The sequence below is a fragment of the Pseudophryne corroboree genome, chromosome 4 (genome assembly GCF_028390025.1).
Source record: "Pseudophryne corroboree isolate aPseCor3 chromosome 4, aPseCor3.hap2, whole genome shotgun sequence".
NCBI lineage: Eukaryota > Metazoa > Chordata > Amphibia > Anura > Myobatrachidae > Pseudophryne > Pseudophryne corroboree.
Window position 1 is genome coordinate 430,606,222 of NC_086447.1, and position 22,947 is coordinate 430,629,168.

At 48.7% G+C, this 22,947-nt stretch overlaps 1 protein-coding gene across 1 annotated transcript in view; it reads left to right on the forward strand.

Moving 5' to 3' along the window:
- Positions 1-8,904: 8,904 nt before the first annotated feature.
- The window catches only part of BCKDHB (branched chain keto acid dehydrogenase E1 subunit beta), a 398,626-nt gene continuing 384,583 nt past the window's right edge, over positions 8,905-22,947 (forward strand). Inside the window, exon 1 of the mRNA XM_063916876.1 lies at positions 8,905-9,094. Coding sequence (XP_063772946.1) covers positions 8,953-9,094 — 142 coding nt within the window. The 5' untranslated portion in view covers positions 8,905-8,952. The remainder of the gene's footprint in view (positions 9,095-22,947) is intronic.

The following is a 22,947-nucleotide window of genomic DNA, read 5'->3' on the forward strand; positions in this document are numbered from 1 at the left end:
CAGAGAGCATCAGTGACGCCATATAATACAGAGAGCACCAGTATCGCCATATAATGCAGAGAGCATAAGTGACGCCATATAATACAGAGCGCACCAGTGACGCAATTTAATACAGAGCATCAGTGACGCCATATATTAGAGAGCATCAGTGACGCCATATAATACAGAGAGCACCAGTATCTCCATATAATGCAGAGAGCATAAGTGACACCATATAATACAGAGAGCACCAGTGACGCAATTTAATACAGAGAGCATCAGTGACGCCATATATTAGAGAGCATCTGTGATGCCATATAATACAGAGAGCGTCTGTGATGCCATAAAACACAGAGAGCATCTGTGTCGCTATATAACAGAGAGCGTCTGTGATGCCATATAACACAGACAGCGTGTGCGACGCCATATAACACAGACAGCGACTAACCATAATTAACTAACCCAATTATTCCCAAAAGCATTTCCCTCATTATACATTGTACTTCTCCTTCCATTACCACTAAGGCAATCACAAACTGCTGTTTATTTCTATTACTTTCACTTCACCTGTTGAAGATCAATGTTAATCCTATTAGGAGGGACACCAGGAGGAGGTAAGAGCTATGTGGGCAGTGCTACAACATAGCCTCTGCAAGTCCCCAGCGGCGCACACATCGCATAGCATTTTTTTTGTAACAATAAAAAAAATACGATTTTAAACCTACCGGTAAATCTCTTTCTCCTAGTCCGTAGAGGATGCTGGGGACTCCGTAAGGACCATGGGGAATAAACGGGCTCCGCAGGAGACATGGGCACTAAAAAGAACTTTAGATATGGGTGTGCACTGGCTCCTCCCTCTATGCCCCTCCTCCAGACCTCAGTTAGAGAAACTCTGCCCAGAGGAGATGGACAGTACGAGGAAAGGATTTTAGTAATCCAAGGGCAAAATTCATACCAGCCCACACCATCAACACCGTACAACTTGGAACATACGAACCAGTTAACAGTGTGAAAACAAAACAGCATCAGTCAAAGACTGATCAAAACCGTAACATAACCCTTACGCAAGCAACAACTATATACAAGTCTTGCAGAGAGTAGTCCGCACTAGGACGGGCGCCCAGCATCCTCTACGGACTAGGAGAAAAAGATTTACCGGTAGGTTTAAAATCTTATTTTCTCTTACGTCCTAGAGGATGCTGGGGACTTCGTAAGGACCATGGGGATTATACCAAAACTCCAAAACGGGCGGGAGAGTGCGGATGACTCTGCAGCACCGAATGGGCAAACATGAGGTCCTCATCAGCCAGGGTATCAAACTTGTAGAATTTCGCAAAAGGTGTTTGAACCCGACCAAGTCGCCGCTCGGCACAGCTGTAAAGCCGAGACACCTCTGGCAGCCGCCCAAGAAGAGCCCACCTTCCTAGTGGAATGGGCCTTTACCAAATTTGGTAACGGCAATCCAGCCGTAGAATGAGCTTGCTGAATCGTATTACAGATCCAGAGAGCAATAGTCTGCTTAGAAGCAGGAGCGCCAACCTTGTTGGCTGCATACAGGACAAACAGTGCCTCTGTTTTCCTAACCCGAGCCGTTCTGGCTACATAAATTTTCAATGCCCTGACCACATCAAGGGACTCGGAATCCTCCAAGTCCCGCGTAGCCACAGGCACCACAATAGGTTGGTTCATATGAAAAGAGGAAACCACCTTAGGCAAAAATTGAGGACGAGTCCGCAACTCAGCTTTATCCACATGGAAGATCAGATAGGGGCTTTTGTGAGACAAAGCCGCTAACTCAGATACTCTCCTAGCACAGATGCCAAGGCCAACAACATGACCACCTTCCAAGTGAGATACTTTACTTCCACCGTTTGAAGCGGCTCAAACCAGTGAGACTTAAGGAACCGTAACACCATGTTAAGGTCCCATGGTGCCACTGGAGGCACAAAAGGAGGCTGGATATGCAGCACTCCCTTCACAAAAGTCTGCACTTCTGGGAGAGAAGCCAATTCCTTCTGAAAGAAAATGTATAGGGCCGAAATCTGAACTTTAATGGAGCCTAATTTTAGGCCCAAATTCACTCCAGTCTGGAGGAAGTGAAGAAAACGGCCCAGATGGAATTCTTCCGGAGGAGCATTCTTGGACTCACACCAAGACACATACTTCCTCCAAATATGGTGATAATGTTTCGCCGTCACCTCCTTCCTAGCCTTTATCAGAGTCACCTCCTTCCTAGCTTTATCAGAATAGGAATGTTTCGCCGTCACCTCCTTCCTAGCTTTATCAGAGTAGGAATGACCTCATCCGGAATGCCCTTTTCAGCTAGGATCCGGCATTCAACCGCCAAGCCGTCAAACGCAGCCGCGGTAAGTCTTGGAATAGACAGGGCCCCTGTTGCAACAGGTCCTCTCTGAGAGGAAAAGGCCACGGATCTTCTGTGAGCATTTCCTGCAGATCCGGATACCAGGCCCTTCGAGGCCAATCTGGAACAATGAGAATTGTCTGTACTCCTCTTCGTCTTATGATTCTCAATATCTTTGAAATGAGAGGAAGAGGAGGGAACACATAGACCGACTGGAACACCCACGGTGTCACCAGGGCGTCCACGGCTATCGCCTGAGGGTCCCTTGATCTGGCGCAATATCTCGGAAGCTTCTTGTTGAGGCGTAACGCCATCATGTCTATTTGAGGCAGCGCCCACTGACTTGTAATCTCTGCAAAGACTTCCAGATGAAGTCCCCACTCTCCGGGATGTAGATCGTGTCTGCTGAGGAAGTCTGCTTCCCAGTTGTCCACTCCCGGAATGAAGACTGCTGTCAGAGCGCTTACATGATTTTCCGCCCAGCGAAGAATCCTGGTGGCTTCTGCCATTGCCACTCTGCTCTTTGTTCCGCCTTGGCGGTTTACATGAGCCACTGTGGTGATGTTGTCTGCCTGAATCAGAACCGGTAGGTCGCGAAGCAAATTCTCCGCTTGACGAAGGCCGTTGTATATGGCCCTTAATTCCAGTACGTTGATGTGTAGACAAGCCTCCTGGCTTGACCACAGACCTTGGAAGTTTCTTCCCTGTGTGACTGCTCCCCATCCTCGGAGGCTCGCGTCCGTGGTTACCAGAACCCAGTCCTGAATGCCGAACCTGCGACCCTCTAGAAGGTGAGCACTCTGCAGCCACCACAGGAGAGATACCCTGGCCCTTGGGGACAGGCTGATCATCTGATGTATATGTAGATGTGACCCGGACCACTTGTCCAGAAGGTCCCACTGAAAAGTCCTCGCATGGAACCTGCCAAATGGAATGGCCTCGTAAGACGCCACCATCTTTCCCAGAACTCGAGTGCATTGATGCACCGACACCCTTTTCGGCTTCAACCGGTTCCTGACCAAGCTCTGGAGTTCCTGGGCCTTTTCCATCGGGAGAAAAACCCTTTTCTCTTCTGTATCCAGAATCATGCCTAAGAAAGGCAAACGGTTCGTTGGAACCAACTGTGACTTTGGTAGATTGAGAATCCAGCCGTGCTGCTGCAACACCCTCAGGGAGAGTGATACGCTGTTCAGCAACTGCTCTCTTGATCTCACTTTTATTAGGAGATCGTCCAAGTACGGGATAATTGTGACTCCCTGCCTGCGCAGGAGCACCATCATTTCCGCCATTACCTTGGTGAAAACCCTCGGGCCGTGGAAAGCCCAAACGGCAACATCTGAAATTGGTAATGACAATCCTGTACAGCAAATCTCAGGAAGGCCTGATGAGGAGGATATATGGGGACATGAAGGTATGCATCCTTTATGTCCAGGGACACCATATAATCCCCCCCCCCTCCAGGCTGGCGATGACTGCTCTGAGCGTTTCCATCTTGAACTTGAACCTTTTTAAGTACAGGTTTAAGGATTTTAAATTCAGAATGGGTCTGACCGAACCGTCCGGTTTTCGGGACCACAAACAGGGTTGAGTAATACCCCATCCCCTGCTGAAGCAGGGGAACTTTGACCACCACTTGTTGAAGAGACAATTTTTGAATCGCATTTAAAACTACCTCCCTCTCTGGGGAAGAAGCCGGTAGGGCCGATTTGAATAACCGGCGAGGAGGCACCTCTTCGAATTCCAGCCTGTTACCCTGGTAAACAATGTCTATTGCCCAGGGATCCACCTGTGACTGAACCCAGACATGGCTGAAAAGTCGAAGGCGTGCCCCCACTTGGGCGGACTCCCTCAGCGGAGCCCCAGCGTCATGCGGTGGATTTTGTAGAAGCCGGGGAGGACTTCTGCTCCTGGGAACTAGCTGTAGTTGGCAGCTTTTTCCCCTTGCCCTTACCTCTGGCAAGAAAGGAAGTACTCTCTTGGATTTATGCGACCGAAAGGACTGCATCTGATAATGTGGCGTTTTCTTAGGCTGTGAGGAAACATAAGGCAAAAAAGTTGATTTACCTGCAGTAGCTGTGGAAACCAGGTCCGTGAGACCTTCCCCAAACAATTCCTCACCCTTGTAAGGCAAAACCTCCATATGCCTCTTCGAGTCGGCATCACCCGTCCATTGTCGGGTCCATAGGGCTCGCCTAGCAAAAATCGCCATAGCGTTGGCTCTGGAACCCAGTAGGCCCACGTCTCTCTGAGCATCCCTCATATATAGGACAGCATCCTTAATGTGACCCAGGGTCAATAAAATGGTTTCCTTATCCAGCGTATCAATATCAGCAGATAAGGTATCTGTCCACGCTGCTACAGCGCTACAAACCTAAGCCGACGCTATCGCCGGTCTGAGTAATGTACCAGTATGTGTGTAAATTGACTTCAAGGTAGTCTCCTGCCTGCGATCAGCAGGATCCTTGAGGGTTGCGGTATCAGGAGATGGCAGCGCCACCTTTTTGGATAAGCGTGTCAACGCTTTGTCCACCCTTGAGGAGGATTCCCACCGTATCCTGTCCTTAGCCGGGAAAGTATACGCCATAAGAATCCTTTTGGGAATCTGCAGTTTCTTGTCTGGAGTTTCCCAAGCCCTTTCAAACAACTTATTTAGCTCATGTGAAGGGGGAAAAGTAACCTCAGGCTTCTTTTCTATAAACATGTGGACCCTCGTGTCTGGTACAGAGGGGTCATCTGTGATATGCAACACATCTTTTATTGCAATAATCATATAATGAATACTTTTAGCCAATTTTGGCTGCAACTTCGCATCATCATAGTCGACACTGGAGTCAGAATCCGTGTCGGTGTTAGTGTCTACTACTTGGGATAGTGGGCGCTTTTGAGACCCAGAAGGTCCCTGCGACATAGTGAAAGGCAGGGCTTGACTCCCCCTGTACATTCCCTGGACTCTGCTTTGTCCCACCTTTTGTGTAATAAATTCACATTTGCATTTAAAACATTCCACATATCCAACCAGTCAGGTGTCGGCGTTACCGACGGAGACACCACACTCATTTGCTCCACCTCCTCCCTAGAAGAGCCTTCCGCTTTAGACATGCCGACAGATGCGTACCGACACCCCACACACTCAGGGAAATCTCTAATCTGGAGATAGTACCCCAACAAGGCCCTTTGGAGAGACAGAGAGAGAGTATGCCAGCACACACCCAGCGCCAATGACCTTGGAAAAAATTCCCAGATAGATATAGCGCTTTTATTATATATATTCACTACGTCAAATTATGTGCCCCCCCCCTTCTTTAAAACCCCCTGTCACCGTGTTCAGCAGGGGAGAGTCCGGGGAGCCAGCTTCTCAGCAGTGTGCTGTGGAGAAAATGGCGCTGGTGAGTGCTGAGGGATCAAGCACCGCCCCCTCAGCAGCGGGCTTCGGTCCCGCTCGATTTCTTTAAAAACTGGCGGGGGATTTCCTATATACAGCCCGCAGAGGCTATATATATATTTTGGTCAGTCCTAGAGGTTTAAAATTGCTGCCCAGGGCGCCCCCCCTGCGCCCTGCACCCATCAGTGCCTGCCATGTGTGTTGTGTGTGGGAGCAATGGCGCGCAGCGTTACCGCAGCGCGTTACCTCAGAGAAGATCTGAAGTCTTCTGCCGCCTCTGAAGTCTTCTATCTTCTCATACTCACCCGGCTTCTATCTTCCGGATCTGTGAGGAGGACGGCGGCGCGGCTCGGGACGAACTGCGAGGGGAGACCTGCGTTCCGACTCCCTCTGGAGCTAATGGTGTCCAGTAGCCTAAGAAGCAGAGCCTAGCATTTAAGTAGGTCTGCTTCTCTCTCCTCAGTCCCACGATGCAGGGAGCCTGTTGCCAGCAGGGCTCCCTGAAAATAAAAAACCTAACAAAATTCTTTCTTTCAGAGAAACTCAGGAGAGCTCCCTGTAATGCACCCAGTCTCCTCTGGGCAGAGTATCAAACTGAGATCTGGGGGAGGGGCATAGAGGGAGGAGCCAGTGCACACCCATATCTAAAGTTCTTTTTAGTGCCCATGTCTCCTGCGGAGCCCGTCTATTCCCCATGGTCCTTACGGAGTCCCCAGCATCCTCTATGACGTAAGAGAAAACGTTATTAAATCAGCTGCGGGACACTACAAAGTATGACAGACGTCTCGCTTTCCCCTCAGTCCAGTGTCAGTGTCCTCTCTGGGGTGGTCTTCAGTATGCCGAATGTCGGGATCCCGGCGCACAGCATACCGGCGCCGGAATCCCGACACCCAGCATACCGACAGCTATTCTCCCTCGTGGGGGTCCACGACCCCCCTGGAGGGAGAATAAAATAGTCGTGGCGAGCGCAGCGAGCCTGCAAGGGGCTCCTTTGCACTCGCCACGCTGTCGGTATGCCGGCGGTCGGGCTTCCGGCGCCGGTATGCTGATCGCTGTGAGCCCGAGCGCCAGCATACCGTACTACACCCTCCTCTGCACCGAAGCTCACAGTGCAGAGTTGAAACCACCAAATGCTGCTGTCAAGCCGAGCTGTAAATCAGACTAACAGCTGATCGCTGAGCAGGAAAATCAGTGCCAACCGCCTTACCTACCCGTTTATGCAGTTTTAGATCATCCTTCCATCTACCATGGCTTCCCCCCTAGCTCCGTCCCGGGGGTGGAACCTATGTGATGATATGCAGTGCAGGAAGGGCTGGGGAGCTCATCACTGCACCACTGTTTTTAATGCTGGGGACTCGGCTTCAAGAGAATAGAGGCATTCTCCCGGGCAGGTAGGGGAGGTGGCGGCTCAGCAGGGTTCGCATAGGGGCTTGGGAGGGCGGCCGCTGGCAGCGTGTGATAGGAAAACATTTTTCCTGTCAATGCTGCCAATCTCCTGTGTGCCTATTTTCATTGGGAGGCCTGGAGCTGCAGCTCCATCCGCCCCATTGTTAATCCGGCCCTGCACAAGGATAGTAAATCAAGCAAATGTTGAGAAAACGTGAAAATCCCCCCAAAAACGTGTCGACCGTTTGTTGTCAACCCTTGTCATGTTGACCTTTCATATGTCGACCTTTTGTATCTGTCCAATATATGGTATCAAGCTATTGACTGTCTACCAATGCATTGCTGATCTATCATCCGGATACCCCAATATTATTATTTATTCATTTTCCATTACAACATAAATAGGACACAATTTTCTGTCATTTTCTCCCTACAAATAAAGAAATATATTTTAAAAAAATCACAGTGTAACCCAGTGGTTCCCAAACTGTGTGCCGTGGCACCCTGGGGTGCCTCGGGACACTTGCAGGGGTGCCTCGGGTTGGTGGTCCAGAACCAATTCAAATTCTGCATGGTCAATGTAAAAAGCAAAACCAGTGTTAATGGCTGACAATCATAAAATAGATTGACAATCAGAAGCAAATCTTGTCCCTCACCACATAAGTTACCCCTAAGGATGACCTATAAAGACAATTTACTTAATTTAATATTTATTTCTAAATTTTTCAATATGAAACTATTGGCTTAGGGGTGCCGTGAAAAAAAATCTGATACTCTAGGGCGCCATGATTCAAAAAAAGTTTGGGAACCACTGGTGTAACCAGTACTTTCTTTTAGTGTAGATTTTGTACTAGAAACATGCAAAGACATTTTACAGATGATGAGGGTTAAGAATTGTATGTTACAGTGTATACTACATATGCTACATGTTTGCTTCGTATACTTTAACATACTGTACTGGAAATCAGGTGCAGCGAATACCAGTTTGTGCCCAGCTCGTACCCCTGTGTCAGCCCTACACAATGACAGTTTTGCCCTTGTTCCGAGTTGATCGCTCGCTAGCTACTTTTTGCAGCCGTGCAAATGTATAGTTGCCGCCCACGGGGGAGTGTATTTTCGCTTTGCAAGTGTGTGATCGCATGTGCAGCCGAGCGGGCCAATTTTTTTTTTTGCAGTTTCAGAGTAGCTCTGAACTTACTCAGCCCTTGCGATCACTTCAGCCTGCCCGATCCTGGAATTGACGTCAGAAGCCCGCCCTGCAAACGCCTGTTTTCGCTACCACTCCCAGAAAACGGTTAGTTGACACCCATAAACACCCTCTTTCTGTCAAACGCCTTGCGATCACCCGTGCAAATGGATTCGTCGCTAGAAACATTGCCCAGCAACGATGCTGTTTGTACCCGGACAACGCGTGTGCGCATTGCGGTGCATACGCATGCGCAGTAGTAACCTGATCGCAGCGCTGCAAAAACCGTCAGCGTGCGATCAGATCTGAATGACCCCCCCTTATTCGGAGATACAGCGTCATGCAGCAGCTACACGTGCATGTGTGCGGAACAACAACACCAGTAGCAGAATCAGCAACCTCTGGTCACCGTGTACAACACACAGTGATCTGCTATGGACCGCCTCGTCCCTGCTACACTAACCTTCAGGAGAGAGACAATTATATGGTGACGTCACTAGTGCGCATCGTTCACGCCCCACGAATACTCATAGGTCATTGGATGAGGTTGAGCCGCCTCCTAGTGACCATCCCACACTTTTGGCAAATAGGAGCAGCCCTCGCCGGCCCCGCCCACTGCGCGGTGTTCTGTCATTGTAGAGTCTGCTGACTTTAAACATGGCGGCGCTGCGAGCTATAGCTGGTACCGGGAGCCGGGTGGCCGGGTGTATGCTGCGGTGGTCTCCAACCAGTGTACACTTACCGACGAGATCGGTAGCGCATTTCACCTTCCTACCTGACCCTGAGCCCAGCGAGTATGGTGAGAGACACTGTGCATGTGTGACATTGGGTATCAGCCTGTAAATTCATGGGAGACAGGTGTGAGTGCATGATATGGGGGTATTTACTAACAGTACAACCTCTGATACTAATTGATGCAGTGCAAGACTCAAGACTGGTTATTGCTAGATCGAGTAGTATGAGGACCTTCCCTGTTAATAGTACAGAATATATGAATTCCTGTCTGATTATATATGAAGCTAAGCACTAGTTGGCAAAATTTGTATAGTGGCAAACTTGTGTGTGGTGTGTACAATTAAAAATACCCCATCAAAGTACTGCTTACTATCATTATCATATGACCTTTGTGTCCCTATAAGTTCCTGAAATACTGCTTTGCTGATACAGACTCATTACAATAAGGGGACAAAGGCGGCTGTCCTTTATATGATTCCCCCCCTCCCCCCCATAAATCTCTGGAAAGCAGCGATCCTGTACTAAATACCGTGACTTCTAAAGTAGTAGTTAAAAAAACAAAAAAAAATCCCCAAATCTGCCTGCTTTGAGCAGCTATGGAAGGTCTACAGATAGAGTAAATAATGAATGCCAATGCCTTCATACTGTCCAAGTCTCATGTATGGAGCTTTTATTACAGGTTGAGTATCCCTTATCCAAAATGCTTGGGACCAGACGTATTTTGGATATCGGATTTTTCCGTATTTTGGAATAATTGCATACCATAATGAGATATCATGGTGATGGGACCTAAATCTAAGCACAGAATGCATTTATGTTTCATATACACCTTATACACACAGCCTGAAGGCAATTTTAGCCAATATTTTTTTATAACTTTGTGCATTAAACAAAGTGTGTCTACATTCACACAATTCATTTATGTTTCATATACACCTTATACACACAGCCTAAAGGTCATTTAATACAATATTTTTAATAACTTTGTGTATGAAACAAAGTTTGTGTACATTAAGTCATCAAAAAACAAAGGTTTCACTATCTCACTCAAAAAAGTCCGTATTTCGGAATATTTGGATATGGGATACTCAACCTGTATAGGTCTATCATGTTCCCCAAGATACAACCTAATTCTTGTAAATGTGTGCACAATTGTTTTCATTAATGGACAAAGTTCTCCACCATTCCAAATTTCCTACTTGTTCTTAATATCTGGTCTGTGTAGGTCTGCTTGCTTTTCCTAGTAAAGCATTCCTATACACCTTGTTAATATAACTTTACTTGTTTGACTTGACCTGCAAGTAATACTGTAAGGTGGTTTTGTTTTCTTGGCAACAGCTCACAGTCTGGGAAATATTTGTTGCAAGACGCGCGCCATTTTAGTGTGCCTTTGTGACCTCGCTTATATAAGGATGATTATTACAACTTCAAAGTCAATGGGTTAAATTTAGTAAGCAGAGCTTTTCAAAGCTGCCGCATTTTCAGTGGTTTTGGGATGCTGGATGTGAAGGGAGATTAATATTAAATACACAACTAGGTGTGTTTTGTATTTAATATTATTGCCCATTTAATTTACCGCTGCTAATTGGTTCACCGGGGAGTATCCTATTAGCCCCGATAGCAGGTGCTTATTGGGGGATGGTTTCATCTGTCTCTGGCAGGCGAAGCTAAATCCCTGATAAGTGGCTAATGTTGCAGCAAAAATACATTTGCCTGTGACTCTTCGGACACTGGGGGTCATTCCGAGTTGTTCGCTCGCAAGCTGCTTTTAGCAGCATTTCACACGCTAAGCCGCCGCCTACTGGGAGTGAATCTTAGCTTATCAAAATTGCGAACGAAAGATTAGCAGAATTGCGAATAGACACTTCTTAGCAGTTTCTGAGTAGCTCCAGACTTACTCGGCATCTGCGATCAGTTCAGTGCTTGTCGTTCCTGATTTGACGTCACAAACACACCCAGCGTTCGCCCAGACACTCCTCCGTTTCTCCAGCCACTCCCGCGTTTTTCCCAGAAACGGTAGCGTTTTTTCACACACACCCATAAAACGGCCAGTTTCCGCCCAGAAACACCCACTTCCTGTCAATCACACTCCGATCACCAGAACGAAGAAAAAACCTCGTAATGCCGTGAGTAAAACTCCAAACTGCATAGCAAATTTACTTGTCGCAGTCGCAGTGCGGACATTGCGCATGCGCATTAGCGACTAATCGCTCCGTTGCGAGAAAAAAATAACGAGCGAACAACTCGGAATGACTCCCACTGTGTATTTTTGCAAGAAAAACTGTTGTTGTTGTTTTTTTTCACAACTGAATTAGATACCGGTGATGTAAGATTGGTGACAAAATCAGTTTTTTTTTTCGTAGCCGTGACATTATCGCTGGTAATTGGATACCCCTCTAAGATGCGGTGGCTTTGAAAAGCATTGCTTAAGCTGACCATATAATCAACGATAACTGTTCAGATCAGTTGATAAAATTACTGTTCTGAATGATTAGCATTTTCAGCATGAAAACGGCTGAAAAAAACGGTCTGGATTATTTGGTTTGATTATAAAGCCTGTTAAGTACTCCTGCCTGTCATTCAACTGAATCTAGACAGTGAATGGAGATTGCCTCTATACATCTAGCAGTGTATGGTGGCATTCCAATTATTGGCTCTACACTCCTCCCCTAGTCCATGTCATCTGCATTATTATTCTGGCTATGGCCAGCTTTAGTAAATTTAGCCCACCCTGTCAACAACATAGTCATATACCAACGCCCCCGCCTCTCCCTAACTGTTCTGCTGTGACTTCCTGACACCCAACTTGTTGATCATACCTCCCAAATGACCCGATTCCGATGGGACAGTACAGCATGCTACAGTGCATGGAGGTGATCAAGGGGCTGGCCTGCTGCTCGGGAAGTGCAGAGCACTCATCCAAAATGCTGAAAATGGCTTTTTGCCATGAGGCCATGCCCACCCACAAGAGGCAACGCACCCGCGTCAGTGGCAAACACAGGATTTCTAGAGGGGGGTTTTCCAAATGCAATCCATAATCTCCCACTCTGCGGAACATGGAATACAGTATTAATATTTAACACTATAGATGGTCTATAGTATAGGCTGTATCCCACATATTTAATTAATATAAATAAGATAAGTGATCAGGGAAATGTTAAATACACTATAATAAATAAATAAATAAACATAATAAAACAGTACTGCACTTTCTAAGCACATATTCTCCCACCTCATGTTAGGGCTCCTGTCTCCTCTTCCTGACAGCTACTCTCTGGTCCAGTGCACTAATTGAGGACTCAGAGCCACACACAGTAAACTTGGCAGAAGAAGCTGCTACCACTGGGCATGTGCAGCAGCTCTGCTCCGTCTTAAACTGATGTGGCTGCAGCTCTAGTAATCGTATTAAATACCATTACTATTGTTGTCATAATTTGAGCCACTTGCCAAGAGGAGGGGATTTCTAGACAACCGGAAACTCTCCTGTGTTTGCCTATGCGCGTGAGGGTCTCGATCTATGGGAACTCAAAGTTGGGCGGTATGAGTTAGCTCCAGTGTGGAGGAAAAGGTGGAAGGAACGCTATAGCACTGCTGCTGCGCATAGCAGAGCAGCAGGTAACTTGTTGTCATGTGCAAGCACATGGCATCCAATCAGTGCAGGAAGATCTTAGGGAAACCCAGTATCTTTGGCTTTCCTGGGTATGTCCTCAGATCGATGGGAATGGGGTAGTGCTATAAGTCTGCACCCCTTTTTGGACACATAACCGAAGGCTATGTGTTGGGAGGTATGCACAATGGAGCCATCTGCTTTGTGGCCTGAAATAATACAAGAAAGTAGGCTATCAATTCCCTTGAACTTGATTCCTCATCAGTACAAGACAGACTCCATGATGTGTCTCAGTAATGTGATGTCTCTGGTTCTCACCAAATTAATAGGATGCATACTTGTGTGAGCCACAGCATGGATGCTCTTAATCTTAATGTGTCCTCTTTAAACTTATGCGGGGTACACATGGGGGCGACTTGTGCCTGTGTGCTCAGTGATCTAGGTTAGCACAGATTGCTCATCTCACACTGCTATACACACAGCGATGTTTGCTGAGCGATCTGTGCTAACCAGTGTTCTGTATACACATGCTAGGCGCTCTAACTAGATCTTGCCTGCATGCTTGAATGATCTGAGCTGGCGATAGTGTCACGCGGGGCAGCGCATTGCTAACGCTATGGGCATATACACCGCGTGATTTGTGCTTAATTTCTAAGCGATCTAGACAGATTGGTTAGAAAATAGGTCAATCGCCCCACGTGTATGGGGCATTAGTTTGCTTACTAATCCAAGGCACACTATTGGCACTTCATTACTCTATATGTATTTTTTGTGTCAGTTGTACAGTCCTTGCGAAATTAGGTGGACATTTAAAAAATATATTAGGTTCATTTTCTAAAGTGCTACCATTGGGGGTAATTCCGAGTTGATCGCTCGCTAGCAGTTTTTAGCAGTCGTGCAAACGCTAAGCCGCCTCCCTCTGGGAGTGTATTTTAGCTTAGCAAAAGTGCGAATTAAAGGATCGCAGAGCGGCTACAAAAAAAAATTGTGCAGTTTTAGAGTAGCTCCAGACCTACTCAGTGCTTGCGATCTCTTCAGACCATTCAGTTCCTGATTTGACGTCACAAACACGCCCTGCGTTCACCCAGCCAGTTTTTCTTGGCACGCCTGCGTTTTTTCGAGCACTCCCTGAAATGGTCAGTTGACACCCAGAAACGCCCACTTCATGTCAATCACTCTGCAGCGGCCATTGCGACTGAAAAGCTTTGCTAGTCCTTGTGTAAAAATACATTGACCGTTGTGAAAATACGTAGCGCGTGCGCACTGCGCCGCATGCGCAGAAGTGCCTTTTTTTTACTTAATCGCAGCGCAGAGAACATTTTCAGCTAGCGATCAACTCGGAATGACCCCCATTATGTGGTGCTATGCATTGATGGGTTCGTGAAACAAATAATGTACATATAATTATATAATATAATTGGATGGAAAAGAAGGTAAAGGGGCCTAGCCCAAAAGATTGTAAAGTCTGAGCTGTGGGGATATTTGGTAAGTTGGAGGAATAACAGTTATAGGTGTTGGTGGGGGAAATTGTGCTTGATTATTAAGTCAACCATTGTCTACTGTAATTTCTGTGCAGCTTCCAGCAGTGTTTTTGTTTGTAATAAGTTCAAGCCATAAAAGGTGAACTGATCTATGTAGACATCTTAAGAGAGCTGTTGGTAACCATGACTGTCCTTTTACCATATCTTAGTTCACTTGTTACACCAAGTGCTATAACAGGGTGAGTCCATACACCTGGTGCCAGGCGAATTCTAAGGACGTGCTTGGGGCCTCTGCCATTCCAGGACCCCACAAGCTGTAGACAGGTGCAGCCAGAGTAGCAATTGTTGCATACTCTCAACCTTGCACCCTGGGCAGCAGCATCAGTGCATACTTACCTATTCTTTCGGAATGGGCGAGAGGCTCACGAAAATCGGGTGGCTCTCCCGGCGGAAGGTGCCGATGATGTGATTTGCGTCAGCGTGACCACTCCCCCTGCCCCACTATGCCAGTAATCTTGGCATAGTCTAGCTGCCACTCCCCCTGCTCCTCCCCTTAATGCCTTCCTTTGCCGCACCACGCACCCTGCTGAACTTACCTGGCTGCCTTCTCCCGGAGAAGGCAGCCAGAATGTCAGCATCTATGCATCAGTGGCTCGGCCCATGGTGTATTTAGAATGGGTGCAGTGTGTGCTGTGCACATAGGGTCCCATTTTGTCCAATACATACCCCCCTGGAGTCCCGCGTCGGCAGCAGTGACAGACATTTTCCCGGCATTTTGCACACGCGCTAAGAAAATCTCAGGGAAAATGGCTCCTGTGCCATTTTACTGGAGACCCGCGCATGTGCACTAGACTCTGGGACAGCACTAGGGTCCCCTAGTGTCCAGAGTCTACAGACTGATCTCTTGATACGACCCTGGAGGGTGTAGTATGGCTGACTGGCGGTCTCCTGACCGCCGGTCAGCTTACCGACGCCGGGATCCCGGCAGCATACCGACGCCGGGATCCCGGCAGGGAGGGGCGAGTGCAGCAAGCCCCTTGCAGGCTCGGTGGCGACCTATGGTCGCCACGGGTTCTATTCCCACTCTCTGGGTGTCGTGGACACCCACGAGTGGAAATAGTCCCTGTTGGTCGGCATGCCGACCATCGGGATAGTGGGGGTCGGGATGCTGGAGGAGGTCATGTGACCGTCTGTCACATGAATACCACCCACCCTGGATGGGCCTGGTTACACCTGCTCACATAAGTTGCTGAGGCAGCTGCTGCTACCAAGGAGGCAGCAGAGATCACCATATGATAAACAGAGAAGGCAATTATTGTTGAACAACTTATCAAGTAATTTCTATCTTTAAAATATGTGAAATTTGCTACTACTTCATGTATAAAGCAAAAAGCATCATAACCATTTCAGAAAAATGTAAAAAAAAATGCTTACAGCAGCAGCTAGGGATGTTCTTTCCCCCCTCCCGGACATTGGCAACATAGCCAGATTAAGGGGTTGGGGGGTGCGCAGGGTATACTGTATTCCCCCCCCCCCCCCCTCCTCTGTCAGGGGCCCTCCTGGCCGAGTCATATCGACATCACTAGTTCCCCCTCTTGTGCAGCAGCAAAATCAGGCAGTCTGAATATAGCAGGACAGTATGCAGTGCAGGCAGAGACGCAGGAGTTAAAGGTTTCATGAGCTACCAGTGGACCTTCCTGACCAGAGGAGAGCGCTTTATTTTTCTCTGTGTATATTAAGATTGTTTAGGTTGTCTTTGTTCTGCTACATGAAAACTTTATAAAACCGTTGTATCTCAATTAGGTGGGGCTATAAACAGTACCCAGGCATTAGTCAACTATTAGTTTAAATGTAATATACACCATTGGTTTAAATTTAGAGTTTATTATTTTACAGGGAGGCTGCTGGCGACAGCCTCCCTGCAGCGAGGGACTGAGGGGGGGAGCAATGTCCGCCTTGCGGGGTCTGAGCCACTGTCTCCGCTGACTGGACACTGAGCTCCAGAGGGATCTGATCGTTCTCCGACACAGGGGACCGCTCGCCCAGCAGCATGCCACCACCCCCTTGTAGAGCTGAAGAATCGGTGGTGAATGAGACACCGACCTCCCTAGCAAGCGGGGGGTCGGTGTGAAGATGGCGGCATCAGGGTAGGAGCGCAGTATTAACTGCGCTCTGGAGATGGCTCAGCGGGGGGGGAGGGGGGGAGGCTGCAATACGACTGTGTATCCTATTAAGGTACACAGTCAGCGCTGAAAAGGGGTCTCCCTTTGGTAAAAAAGCGCTGTGTGTGGGTTGGCTCCAATCTCTGTGTCTCTCTTGCCATTCTTGGGGGGGAAACTCTGTCTGCCCTCCCCTGTGTGTGTGTGTGTGTGTGTGTGTGTGTGTGTGTGTGGAGTGTTTGGTGGTCTCCTTTAGCTATGTCCAGGGACACTGTGTCATATGCTGCGGAGGATTTGTCCTCCCAGGATGATCCCATTCCATGTAATCAGGATAGCACTGGTTTAGCACAGATACCAGCAAGGGAGCCTGAGTGGTTTTCCCCTATCAAATCTTGGATTTCTCAGATTTCTGACAGGGTTGCAAGTAATGAATCTGCAACCCGGGTATTACAGAACTCTATGGCAGTATGGCCGGTTTCTGGTACCTCGGGACGCTCCGCTATATACCCCCACAAACGTGCGCTTGTGCATGTCACGCAGGATGACACAGATACCGATTCTGACACCATGGACGGTGATAGGGATGTGTTGCGGGGGTCTGCATCTCTTGCAAAGGGGATGCAATTGATGATAGAGGCTATCAGGGATGTGTTGAATATTAATGATACCACACCTGAGCAGGTTGAGGAGGCTTTTTTCACTGAAAATAAAGCCTCGCTAACTTTCCCTGTGGCAAAGGAATTGAATGCTATATTTGAGAAAGCATGGGAAAACCCGGATAAAAAATTCCAGATCCCTAAAAGGGTACAGGTGGCGTTTCCTTTCCCTGAGGAGGATAGGAAAAAATGGGAAAACCTGCCAATTGTTGACGCATCTGTGTCAAGACTCTCAAAGAAGGTGGTTTTACCTGTTCCAGGATCTCCCGCCTTAAAGGAGCCGGCTGATCGAAAGATTGATAACACACTTAAATCAATGTACACTGCTTCAGGGGCCATATTATGTCCCACTATTGCTAGTGCATCGATTGCAAAGGCTATAGTAAAGTGGTCGGCTGCCTTACTAGAGGATTTGGATACGATGGATAAGGGGGGTGATGAATTATTTTTACGCAACATTCACGATTCACCAGGTTTTATGGTAGAATCCATGAAAGACCTGGGTTCCATGGCTGTGGGAATCTCTTCCATGTCTGTTTCAGCTCGTCGGGGACTGTGGCTGCACCAGTGGTCGGCCGATGCAGAATCCAGAAAGAGTGTGGAGTCCCTACCCTATACAGGTCAGTCTCTCTTTGGGGACATGGATATCCACGGCTACAGCGGGTAAGTCTCTGTTTCTTCCCTCAGCTGGAATTTCAAAGTCATCCCCCTCATCGTTTTTTCAAATCAGGCTTGCCAGCTCTGCTGGCAGACAGCACTGTCCTACAAGAAGTTGTCCAGAAGTTGGTGGAAGCACAGGTCATTGTGCCAGTTCCTCCTCATTCGCAAATCACAGGTTAATATTCGAACCTTTTCGTGGTACCGAAACCGGATGGTTCGGTCAGGCCCATTCTGAACCTAAAATCATTGAACCCCTTTCTAAAGGAGTTCAAGATGGAGTCTCTCAGGGCGGTGATATCAGGTCTGGAAGAGGGGGAATTCCTGGTATCCCTGGATATCAAGGATGCGTACCTCCACATTCCGATCTGGCTGCCACATCAGGCTTATCTCCGTTTCGCATTACTGGACTGCCATTTCCAGTTCCAGGCCCATCCATTCTGCCTCTCCACAGCACCGAGAGTGTTTACCAAGGTGATGGCAGAGATGATGGTTCTCCTCCGCAAACAATGGGTGAACATCATTCCATATCTGGACGATCTGCTGATAAAGGTATCGTCCAAGGAGAAGCTACTGCAGTCCATTGTTCTCACAACCCGCCTCCTCAAAATCCACGGTTGGATTCTGAACCTTCCAAAGTCACATTTGGAACCAACCTAGAGGTTGTCCTTTCTGGGAGTGATCCTAGACACAGAAGTGCAGAGGGCGTTTCTTCCGCAGGAAAAGGCGTTGGTGATACAAGCTATGGCCTGGGATGTCCTGAAGCCAGCCCGGGTGTCTGTTCATCAATGCATTCGCCGTTTGGGAAAGATGGTGGCCTCTTACGAGGCTCTCCAGTATGGGAGGTTCCACGCTCGGGCCTCCCAACTGGATCTCCTGGACAAGTGGTCAGGATCTCATCTCCACATGCACCAGAGAATACATCTGTTGCCGAAGGCCAGGATTTCGCTCCTCTGGTGGCTGCAGTTACCTCACCTTCTGGAGGGCAGCAGGTTCGGGATTCAGGAATGGGTCCTTCTAACCATGGATGCGAGCCTCCGGGGGTGGGGAGCAGTCACTCAAAGAGTAACATTCCAAGGAAGGTGGTCAAGTCTAGAAGCCGGCCTGCCCATCAACATCCTGGAACTAAGAGCCGTCTACAATGGTCTTCTTCAGGCGGCCCATTTTCTAAGAAATCGGGTCATTCAAGTGCAATCGGACAATGTAATGACAGTAGCCTACATAAACCGACAAGACGGAATGAAGAGCAGAGCTGTAATGTCGGAGGTGACAAGAATCATCCTCTGGGCAGAAAGACACGCGTTGGCGCTCTCAGCAATCATCAATCCAGGAGTGGACAACTGGGAAGCAGACTTCCTCAGCAGACACAATCTCCATCCAGGGGAGTGGGGTCTCCATCCGGAGGTGTTCAAGGAATTAACAGACCTTTGGGGGTTACCCCAAATAGACATGATGGCCTCTCATCTCAACAAGAAGCTCCAACGCTGTTGTTCCAAGTCGAGGGACCCACAAGCAGTGGCAGTGGACGCCCTGGTGTCTCTGTGGGTGTTCCAGTCTGTGACCATGTTTCCACCACTTCCACTCATTCCAAGAGTTCTAAAGCTCATAAGGAGAACAGGAGTTCAAGCAATCCTCATTGCTCCAGACTGGCTAAGGCGGGCTTGGTACGCAGACCTTCTGAATCTTTTGCAGGAAGAGCCGAGGCCCCTTCCTCTTCGGGAGGACCTGCTGCAGCAGGGGCCGTTCGCCTATCAAGACTTACCGCAGCTACGTTTGATGGCATAGTAGTTGAGCGCCTGATACTTGCTCGGAAGTGCATTCCTACGAAGGTCATTCCTACCCTGATACAGGCTAGGAAAGGGATAACGTCTAAACATTACCATCGTATTTGGAAGAAATATGTCTCTCGGTGTGAATCCTAGAAGTTTCCTACGGTGGAGTTTCAACTCGGACGCTTTCTCCTTTTCCTGCAAGCAGGTGTGGATATGGGCCTGAGGTTGGAATCTGTGAAGGTCCAGATTTCGGCCCTATCCATTTTCTTCCAGAAACAATTGGCTGCCCTCCCTGAGGTTCAGACTTTTTTGAAGGGAGTTCTGCACATCCAACCTCCCTTTGTACCGCCTTCAGCACCTTGTGACCTTAACGTGGTGGTGCAATTCCTCCAGTTGGATTGGTTTGAGCTTCTACAGGAGGTTGAGGTCAAATTTCTTACATGGAAGGCTGTCACGTTGTTGGCCTTAGCTTCTGCTCGACGTGTGTTTGAATTGGGGGCTTTATCCTGTAAAAGTCCTTACTTCCACGAAGATAGAGCTGAGCTCCGGACACGTCAGCAGTTTCTTCCGAAGGTTGTGTCGGCATTTCATATCAACCAAACCTATTGTGGTGCCAGTGGCTACTGACTCCTCATTTACATCAAAGTCCTCGGATGTTGTGAGGGCTCTGGAGATATATGTGAAGAGAAATTCTCGTCACAGAAAATCGGACTCTCTGTTTGTTTGTCCTTTATGATCCCAAGAAAATTAAATGTCCTGCTTCTAAGCAGACGATCTCTCGCTGGATTAGGTTCACTATCCAGCACGCTTATTCTACGGCAGGATTGCCTTGACCAAAATCTGTTAAGGCCCACTCTACTCGTAAGGTGGGGTCTTCCTGGGCGGCTGCCCGGGGTGTCTCGGCATTGCAACTTTGCCGAGCTGCAATTGGTCTGGGTCGAACACGTTTGCAAAGTTTTACAAGTTCGATACTTTGGCCTCTGATGATCTGAAGTTCAGTCAATCAGTTTTGCAGGAGCCTCCGCGCTCTCCCTCCCGTTCTGGGAGCTTTGGTACATCCCCATGGTACCAATGTGGACCCCAGCATCCTCTAGGACGTAAGAGAAAATAGGATTTTGGTTACCTACCGGTAAATCCTTTTCTCGTAGTCCGTAGAGGATGCTGGGGTCCACATTAGTACCATGGGGTATAGATGGGTCCACCAGGAGCCATTGGCACTTTAAGAGTTTGAGAGTGTGGGCTGGCTCCTCCCTCTATGCCCCTCCTACCAGACTCAGTCTAGAAACTGTGCCCGAGGAGACGGACATCTTCGAGATAAGGATTTAACACAGATAGTGGCGAGATTCACACCAGCTCACACATACAAGGCACGTCAAGACAACTAGCTTGAAAACCTCAGCAACTGCTGAAACATTACTTACCAAGTAACAATACAGTACATAACTAAACCAAGCTGTACTGAACCATAAAACGGGTGCAGGAAAACGAAGCGCTGGGCGGGCGCCCAGCATCCTCTACGGACTACGAGAAAAGGATTTACCGGTAGGTAACCAAAATCCTATTTTCTCTTACGTCCTAGAGGATGTTGGGGTCCACATTGGTACCATGGGGATGTACCAAAGCTCCCAGAACGGGAGGGAGAGCGCGGAGGCTCCTGCAAAACTGATTGACTGAACTTCAGATCATCAATCAGTTTTGCAGGAGCCTCCGCGCTCTCCCTCCCGTTCTGGGAGCTTTGGTACATCCCCATGGTACCAATGTGGACCCCAGCATCCTCTAGGACAGGGGTGGGGAACCTCCGGCCCGCGGGCCGTAAAAGGCCCGCGAAGCCGTTTGGTCCGGCCCACCCGCTCCTCTAAGTGAGACACGCCGCCGCACAGTCCGGCGGCAGCGTGTCTCAGCTGTCAGGACAGGGACTCAGGAGGAGAGCGCGGCTATTGTCGGGCGGCGGCGGCATGTAGGACTTGAAACCTGCCGCCGGTTCGTGAGCCAATCAGAGCTCGCGGACCGGCAGCCAATCAGGAGCCGCCGCCCAACATAGCCGCGCTCTCCTCCGTGTACCCGCCGAAAGGAGCGGTAAGCGGGAGGGGGGGGGCGAGACGGGGGGGCATCTGTATACCTGGCACTGTGGGGGTCATCTGTATACCTGGCACTGTGGGGGCATCTGTATACCTGGCACTGTGGGGGCATCTGTATACCTGGCACTGTGGGGACATCTGTATACCTGGCACTGTGGGGACATCTGTATACCTGGCACTGTGGGGGCATCTGTATACCTGGCACTGTGGGGGCATCTGTATACCTGGCACTGTGAGGGGCATTTGTATACCTGGCACTGTGGGGGCATCTGTATACCTGGCACTGTGGGGGCATCTGTATACCTGGCACTGTGGGGGCATCTGTATACCTGGCACTGTGGGGGCATCTGTATACCTGGCACTGTGGGGGCATCTGTATACCTGGCACTGTGGGGGCATCTGTATACCGGGCACTGTGGGGGCATTTGTATACCTGGCACTGTGGGGGCATCTGTATACCTGGCACTGTGAGGGGCATTTGTATACCTGGCACTGTGGGGGCATCTGTATACCTGGCACTGTGAGGGGCATCTGTATACCTGGCACTGTGAGGGGCATCTGTATACCTGGCACTGTGGGGGCATCTGTATACCTGGCACTGTGGGGGGCATTTGTATACCTGGCACTGTGGGGGCATCTGTATACCTGGCACTGTGAGGGGCATCTGTATACCTGGCATGCCTGGCACTGTGAGGGGCATTTGTATGCCTGGCACTGTGAGGGGCATTTGTATGCCTGGCACTGTGAGGGGCATTTGTATGCCTGGCACTGTGAGGGGCATTTGTATGCCTGGCACTGTGGGGGCAATTGTGGATCTGGCACTGCACTATTGGGGGCATATGTGTATCATGTCCCATTTTAACTGGCCACACCCATTTTTTTGGCGCGCGCGGGGGCAGACTTGTATGGCCCCCGAAGGATTTTATAAATATCCAAATGGCCCTCGGTAGAAAAAAGGTTCCCCACCCCTGCTCTAGGACGTAAGAGAAAATAGGATTTTGGTTACCTACCGGTAAATCCTTTTCTTGTAGTCCGTAGAGGATGCTGGGCGCCCGCACAGCGCTTCGTTTTCCTGCACCCGTTTTATGGTTCAGTACAGCTTGGTTTAGTTATGTACTGTATTGTTACTTGGTAAGTAATGTTTCAGCAGTTGCTGAGGTTTTCAAGCTAGTTGTCTTGACGTGCCTTGTATGTGTGAGCTGGTATGAATCTCGCCACTATCTGTGTTAAATCCTTCTCTCGAAGATGTCCGTCTCCTCGGGCACAGTTTCTAGACTGAGTCTGGTAGGAGGGGCATAGAGGGAGGAGCCAGCCCACACTCTCAAACTCTTAAAGTGCCAATGGCTCCTGGTGGACCCATCTATACCCCATGGTACTAATGTGGACCCCAGCATCCTCTACGGACTACGAGAAAAGGATTTACCGGTAGGTAACCAAAATCCTTTTTTATATAATGCATACCAACATGACCCATTGCAGGAGGCACAAAATACACTCTACCTGGATT